An 8,228-nucleotide genomic window follows, 5' to 3' on the forward strand; every position below is an offset into this window, starting at 1 on the left:
GTGCGGATGATTGTTATTCAGCTCGGCGACTTGGATTTGAATTCACACGCAGTACGGAGGGTCGTGCATTTATTTACTAGCTGACAAAGTTGTCGCGAGCATTTAGACGCCTCAGAGTTTAAGCCACGTTTCAGGTCTTGCTGTTAGTGAAGACTGCACCTCAGATTAGTACCTGGGTTTCTTCTTTTCAGACAACAGAAATTTTAAGAGACGGTTCTTTACCTGACATGTTTCAACTGGAACTTCAGTCTTCCTCAGAGGCGTCAGCTGATCACCGTGACCTGTCATTTATTTGGTGTTCCTTATGGGTGTGGCCAATCTGACAGATCTGTCAGTTCTGTCAGATTGGCCACGCCCCCCGCCGCCCGGCGGTGCCTGCAGGAGAGAGTCCCAGGTGCATGAAGGTGCCTTCATCCCGGTTGATCGTCGTTCTTCCCCGTCTTCTGATCTCGATGGCCTCCTTGATGAACCTTTTATGTTTATTGCTTTCTGATGTTGTGATTCTTGTGTTGTCCCGGTTCATGATGCCAATCTGACAGATCTGTCAGATTGGCCACGCCCATAAGGAACACCAAATAAATGACACGTCACAGCGATCAGCTGACGCCTCTGAGGAAGACTGAAGTTCCAGTCGAAACATGTCAGGTAAAGAACCATCTTCTAAAATTTCTATTGTCTGAAAAGAAGAAGCCCAAGTACTAATTCAAGAGCAGACAAAATGAACTTGCTTGATGTTGCACCTCAGATGGTATTCCCTTAGAAATGTTGTCCTTATTTATATGAGTGAAAATCTCACCATCTACCACCAGATCTGAAACAAGATTAAACCTTCTTCAGAGGAGAAGTGGCCAGTTTCTGGGTAAATGCTACTTGTAGTGTCTATCTAACTCTTGTGAATGAAGCGTTCTGTGTACTGACCGTAAACTCCGAGTTGAAATAATAAGATCACACGATAAAGCCGCCGGAATGAGATTTCTCTGCCGACTGCCTGGAAAGAGCTCGGCGTGTCACTAGTGTTTGACTCGGATGTCTCGCGGCCACCCAGGAGCTGTGAGGGTCCCGTGACTCACTCACGACAGTCTAAAGTGACTATTTATTCCTAAACGTCCAGAGGTGCTTTCAAATTCCCCAGCAGAGAGTGCGAGATATTGCTTCGTGAAAGGACATATGTGCTCACGCTGCTATACCTCTGACCTAAAAATGTGCCATAATGTGAATGGATGGAGCCACAAAATGACCAATTCTAATTTCGGGGAGAGAGAGTCTGTTCTTTCTAATTTGGGCCGTGTTTTTGCCTGCCTCTCCCCAACCCATCATCGCACTGGTGGTGACCTCAGCTACCTCTTATTTCACTGTCACCCCAGGGGTCCCGATGTCTGCTATTACTTATTCTTTTCATCTCCCGCCTCCAGCCTTCCATCTCATTTCCTGTCATTAATGATCCTGCAATCCGTCTCTTTTGTCTTCCTCCCGTGATGTGAGATCGCGAAGACAATTTCACATCACGTCCTCAACGTTTGTCTAGGAGAGTGATGCGCAAATGGTCGCATGTTGTTTTGTTTTTGTTTGCGTGTTACCTTGTAAACAGTCCCGAAGGCCCCGGAGCCGAGGATCTTGACTCTTTTGAGTTCTGTTTCTTTCAGGATGCGGAGCTGGGCTTGATTGGGTGCCGTTCCACTGGGTGTTAGAGGCTCCACCAGCTAAAAAAGAACAAATCCAAAAAACACAGAATGTTCAGTCAATGAGCATCGTAGCATAAATCCAATAACAAAAGCTCCAAACATGGAAATGAGTTCTTTTTTGAGAATCCCTCTTTGTATACTAAGTCATCATAGCACTTTTCACCAATAAGTCGTTATTTAGCTTGTGAATATTCCAACTGATCATCCATCCATCCGTTATCTATACACCACTTAATCCTATAGACTGTATAAAAGATGGACGTAGCAACCAGCCCTGAAAAATGAAGCCAACCCGGAAGTGTCAAAAACCTGCAACATCACTACATCCGCTAGCTGCTGGCTCCCATAGACTGGAATTAGAAAAGAAGTGATCACAGATCATGAAATACTGCATTCCTACAGCTCAGGGATTTTTCTTGTTATTTTTCATAGTCTAATCCAGAGATCAGGTGGCCAATCTGAAAATAAATCAATACTGAATTTTTAAAAAATCGTCAACATTTTACAGGGCAAGGGGCGTGGCTGGCTTGATTGACAGTCGGCAGCGACGATGCAGACGAAGCGAGCAGAAGGCGGTACATTTTTTCTTTTTATTTATTTTCTTTTGCTTTTCCAACTGTTTGTTCTGTTTTCTTTAGTTTGACTTATTCTGTATACTTGTATTTGCTTTTTTTTCTATTTGTTTTGTTTTTATTTTAACATGTAAAGCGTCTTTGAGGTTGTGAAAAGCGCTCTAAAAATAAAATGTATTATTATTATTATTATTTTTTTAAATAAATGTGGGCGGGCAGAGAGGGCCCGCCTCTCAATCCATCTGACCAATCGCTCTTGTGGCTCCGCCCCTCTCCCACGATTTTTGCGTCACTGGCTCCAAAAATCCAAGATGTCAACCAGGAAGTAGCAAAACCCTGGCTTCATTTTCTCAGTGCAGAAACCAACGGGTGAAGTCACGGTAGGTACATCCATCTTTTATACAATCTATGCTTAATTCTCACTGTAGCTCATCCCAGCTGACTTGGGGTGAAGGCAGGGGACCCCCTCTATCACAGGGCTACACAGAAAGACAGAAAACCACTCACATTCACACCTACGGACAATTTCGAATCACCAGTTAACCTCAACATGCTTTTGGGAGGGAGTCGGAGAACCCAGAGAGAACCCACGCTGCACGGGGAGAACATGCAAACTCCACGCAGAAAGATCCCGGTGATCTTCTAGCTCCGAGGCGACGGTGCTAACCACCGCTCCACCTTGCAGCCCCCAACAGATCATTGAAATATCAAACATTACTCATATTGTTGTGCAATTTAGCTCGAGGGGAATCGTGACAACACAAAACACTTCCATGCCCGGGTACATTTAAAACCCTCTTTTTCCAGGACATGTTTTCACCTTTTATACCACAATTAAGTTAACAGAACACCTTTCACACAGACTGTTAATAATGGGCCAGAAAGGCTGCTTCTAAAAGAACTGTGACCTCATTTCGAGGAAGTCATGCTGCGAAGCTCGGCTTGTATCATGACACAACTACAATTACCGCCGAGTTACTGTCATGACCCCCCAGCCCTTGCCTGTCTCACTCTTTTTCTCCCTCTTCTCCCTCCTGTCTGCCTCTCGCTCTCTGTCCCTCTCCCTCTCTGCCCCTGTGCATCTTGGCTCTAATCAGGACAATCACCCTCAGCTGCAACTTCGGACTCACCTGCACACTATGACCACTGCTCCTATAAATACTGGGTTCATTCCACCACAAGCCGCCGGATCATAGACATTACATTTGCACATTTCTGCCAGTCTCCACTTGGCCTCTCCCTGGATTTCCCTGAGCCTGTCTGCCCCCTCTGTTTTCCCTCCTTAGTAAGTATTCCTGTTTGTGTGAGTTTTCCTGTTTTTTTGTAACTTAGAATCCGTTAGGTTTCCCCCTCCGTTCTTAGGAGTTTTCTCTGGTTTTGTAGTTTTGTCCTTTTTTGAATTCTGTCTATTTGTTTCGTTCTGTTTCCCACTCTGTTTAGTCTACACCCTTGTATTTAGTTTTCAGTTTTGTTTCTGCCTGTCAGCCTGATCTGTGTCTACTCCTGGGTTCCCCGATTGCCCCCCGTGACAGTTACCTGAAGCTCTGACTAAACAGAAGGAGAGCAACTAATTATGGTTGCAGTTAATAGCACACCTGTTGATCGTATATAAATATATAGTCTTATGCACTTCTACATTGACTGTCCACTACGTCTGGTGACAGCAGGGGTACACTGACTTCTTTGCCCCCCCAGCATGACTAATCCAAACCCTGAAGTGCCATTAGCGATTTAAAATCAGTGAAAGTGAGACATTTAACAGGAGATGGAGATGGGTGGATGAAACGTGAGGGAAGAGATTAGGGGAGGTGGATAATTGCAGAGGCTGAACAGGAGTTGACACTTGTTGTCTCATTACGGCACAAGTGGAGGAACGAACAGATGAAATAGTAAGAGGGGTAGAGAGATTACGTATCCGTGGAGGAGAGAGGGGAAGGAGGCGTGGAGCAGGAGAGGAGAGAGGGGAAGAACCAACAACAAGACAGCGATGGAGAAGCGAGCCGCTGAATTAGTCAGAGGATGCAAAAAGCATAAGTGAGGGAGCAATATAAGGGGAATTACAGAAAAGGGTGGGAGATTAGAGGGGGAGGGAGGCCACAGAGAGGAGAAGAGAGAGCGTAAATCAGCCTGGCTGTGGTCGGCAGCTTCTGTCCCTCTGGCTTATGGTTACCACTTGATTAAAAACAATAGCCATTCTTCATTTAAATGGAATAACAAATCAGCTTCTGCAGGGTAGAAACGAGGAGGGCGGGGCACCACAAACGGACAATACAGATGTCTTTAAAATGACACACACACACACACAAAGACACAGCTCTGTTATTTGGCTGTGCTGGGAGCTGTCCAGCATCCGTGGTGCTGAAGACGTGCAGCAGCCGCGGTACACAATCGCGTAGCTGTCCACCTTCTCACTCTGCAGCGCGGTGCTGAAACCAAACCAATCATTGTGTCGTCACACAAATCATGTGCCGGCTGTTTTACCGCACTACAAAATGAGACACGTTTCCCGACAACAGATTGATGAAATGTGCCTTTTACTGGTGCTTAAAAAGAGAAAAATCCCAACTGTGAAAGGTAAGGTGGTTAATTGAGGGATGCACAAGCCAATCCGCCGCCTCGAATATGCGCCGATTGAAGCCATGATGACTGTTTTTGTGGTGAGGTGGGATGTAGATAGACAGACGGAGGGCTTCAGGAAGTAATCTCACTGGAAAAAATGTTTTAAACGAGAGATTTTTGTATTTTAATAACATTTGCGAATTTTTTCCATGTTTCCAGTTGCTCATTATGGAGCGTTTAATGTAGATTGAGAAGCAAAAATAGCAGTTAGATCCATTTGAAATTACACCTACAACATAACAAAAAAAGGGGTGTGAATCATTTCCAGATCCGGCGTACAGTACGGCGGTGCAGCTGTGAAGTCTGGAGCTGATCATCCCGTGGACACGTTTCTGAGTAATCACTACAGGATGGATGTGAAAGAGATGTGTAGCACCTTAACTTAACTAGTTTTCAGAGTTAATTTTATAGCAAATGATTATCAATCAGCAGACCTGCAATACAGGATTTGCTCTGTAATTAGATAAAATGCATAATTCAATAAAAAAATTAACTATTAAAGAGGATTTCTCTCTCTCTCTCTCTCTTTTCTTTTTTTTACAGTCGGTATGATTTCAGTCGGAGTAAAAGAAGTTATTTGAAGTCCTCGTCCTTAAATCTCAGGCTTTCATTTCCATTTCCACTCCTGCGTTGCATTTCTTTTTATAACCTTGACACTTGTCACTACTTTCGGAGCATCATTGCCATGTGAGCGCGGGTTTGGATGATTTGCTTCTGAGAAGATGTCTATGCATTGATTGCATAAATGCATAAATCAAGTAAACTTCTGCCGACATCTTCCGAATGCTCAGGGGGAAAAAAAAAAAAAAAGTTTCTTAAAGTTAATTTTTGAAAGAAAATGCACCAGTTTTGCAGTACATCATATCAGAGCTTTGAAAACGACAGCAGCAGCCGTCGTCGTCTGTTTTTAAAGGAGCTGCTGCTGTATAATTTCGTACCGGAAATACATTGAACACTAATGTAGCCGAAGCTGTGTCTGATTCATGTATGAAATAAAGAAAAAAGACTCATATAAGTACTTAAGAAACAGCCCCAGTATGAGTGTGGGCCCATATGTGATAGAGTACAGTATATTATAAGTATAATGACAGGCCGCATCACTGCTATTTTGCTAAGAGACTTCACTGATACTTGTGCGCTCTGAAGAGACAGAAAGCAGCGAAACAAGACCCTGTTCTCACTGTGAACTCACAAGTGCATTAGATGATGTACTCTTCTCATTTTACACACACAAAAAAGAGTGCTTTCTCCCCTTCTAATGGTATGGTACCTCCCCTCTTCCTAAAACAAGAGTCCTCTCCAGCACACTGCGGTAAAGTAAACACCTGAGCGTCGGAGTTTCTGAAACTTTCTGCGTTTCTGTGGGAAACACGGCGCCTCGTTCAGGTTTCTCTCTTCTGCACTCTGGCTTATTTTAAAGGCCTTTGAGTTTACAGCTACACTACAATTACATACAGACACAAGCAAACAGCGTAATCATGCAAATCAGACAAGCAGCCTCAGGCATCCCCTATGTTTTGTTTTCCTCTATCATGCTTTATGTAAAATATAAACCCAGTCAAATATAATTCCGCCACAGCTTTATTGATTATTGATGTGTTTTTTAACATTTTGAATGCCTCAAATTCTCTAAAGCTGATTTGGCCATCTCAAAAGTTTGGGTTTCTTAGGACACGTCAAATTTGAATTCCCTCAAATTAAACTCCTCCCTACGGTTCATTGCAACAGGCGGCAATTTCTCCCTTCACTCGACTTGTTTTTCATCTTCTGCGGCGCTTACCTCTGTTTCCAGGAAGCGACGGAGCGCCCTCTTCTTTTTAATGTTCTTTCGGCGCAGGGACACGGCGACGCTCAGCACCATGATCACCACCATGAAAAGGCCGCCGATCACCCCCGCCGCAATCAGAGGGGTTCTGAAGACAAGAAAGCGGAGAGCGGGAGAAACGAAAAAAAAAAAAAAGGTTGGATAGGTTGAGTAGCAGCACAGAGGATGAGGGCAAAAAAATAAAAAATACAGGAGAGCATCACGGTTATATACACACACACACACACACAAAAAAAAACAAGCAGCCAAATATACAAATCATGCTTCTGAAGTATATGCTCATGTGGGGGATCTGTAAAGAAAAAAAAAAACCTCTTCACCTTCAGGTTTTTTTTTGTCTGTTTTTCCACTAAGCTTCATCGGGTAACAAATATGCCTCCGTGCCCTCTCATTAAAACTGAGGCTGAGATCAAAAACATGGAAATAACCATCAAAGTGAATTCTCAGCACCACTCTGATGCTTGTCATTTGAAATCAAGACTCTCAATAATTTTCCTGATGCGCTCCTCAAACTGTCGACAGCGAAGGGTTCTCGTCTGCTAGCCCACTGCTTTTTGGTTGTTTTTCAGTTTTTTTTTTAATGTATTGAAAGAACCTCATTTGCCCGAAGCGTACTCAGACTCTGCCCTAAATCTGCTGGAAAAAAAAAAAAGACTGCACATCATAGACTGCAAGGATTCACCCCATAAAATGTTATCGCAGTCGGCCGTCTTTTCCTGGGAAGTGAAGGAGGCTGTATCTCCCCCCCGCATCTCTCTTCGGCTTCACAGGGAGGAAATCACTATACTTATAACATGTGATGGTTAAGAGCTGCTGAGAACCCAACCTATAAATCAGTTCGCTGGATATATTGGCCGGCATTACCTTTACTGCGGATGTGTTAGAAAGAAGTAAAATGTCTTAAGTTTTAGAAACTTGCCGTTCATAGATTATGCACTCGGACGGTTTCATTCCTCGTCTATAAAATGCGATGAATCAATGGCGTGGTTACAGTTCTTTGGCAGAATAGTTTGACCACATACGAGGAGGAAACTTTGGCATCTTGAAGCCGCATGGTTCGCTTACTTTAAATATGCAAACCGGCATCTCTAACCCTTTAAGATTTCCTGTATGCATGCACACTCAAATGTAAAGACGACAGCGTTCGTGGTGACTTTCTGGAGTCTTGCTGTCACATCGAGGTTAGAAGGAATTCACCGCCAAGAAACAATCCGGCATATAATCCCTGTGAAGCCACAAAGTGCTTTTACAGTCAGGGTGTTAACTGGATTAAATAAATGAGATATGCTATAATGTGGTCATTAGTGAGCTTTAGAGGTGCTGGTAGACTATTTTGAAGGAAACCCAGGCTAATTGTTTCTCCCCCCTGCTTCTTGTCTTTATGCTGTTAACTGCCCCCCTTGTACGAGTTCATATTTAATGGACAGATACGAGAGCGGTACCAATCTTCTCATCTAACTCTTGGTGAGGCAGCGGCGGAGAACATTTAGCGAAATGTCAAACTATTGCTTAAATAAACACATTTAACCC

General features: G+C 43.7%; 1 protein-coding gene across 1 annotated transcript in view; it reads right to left on the bottom strand.

Annotated features, from left to right (window-relative positions):
* The window catches only part of LOC103360983 (receptor tyrosine-protein kinase erbB-4-like), a 357,047-nt gene that overhangs the window by 71,915 nt on the left and 276,904 nt on the right, over positions 1-8,228 (bottom strand). Inside the window, exons 16-17 of the mRNA XM_008286939.1 lie at positions 6,654-6,819; positions 1,578-1,700 (exon numbers count right to left, since the gene is read on the bottom strand). Coding sequence (XP_008285161.1) covers positions 1,578-1,700; positions 6,654-6,819 — 289 coding nt within the window. The remainder of the gene's footprint in view (positions 1-1,577; positions 1,701-6,653; positions 6,820-8,228) is intronic.

The sequence above is a fragment of the Stegastes partitus genome, unplaced genomic scaffold, assembly GCF_000690725.1.
Source record: "Stegastes partitus isolate 25-593 unplaced genomic scaffold, Stegastes_partitus-1.0.2 Scaffold477, whole genome shotgun sequence".
Taxonomy (NCBI): Eukaryota; Metazoa; Chordata; class Actinopteri; family Pomacentridae; genus Stegastes; species Stegastes partitus.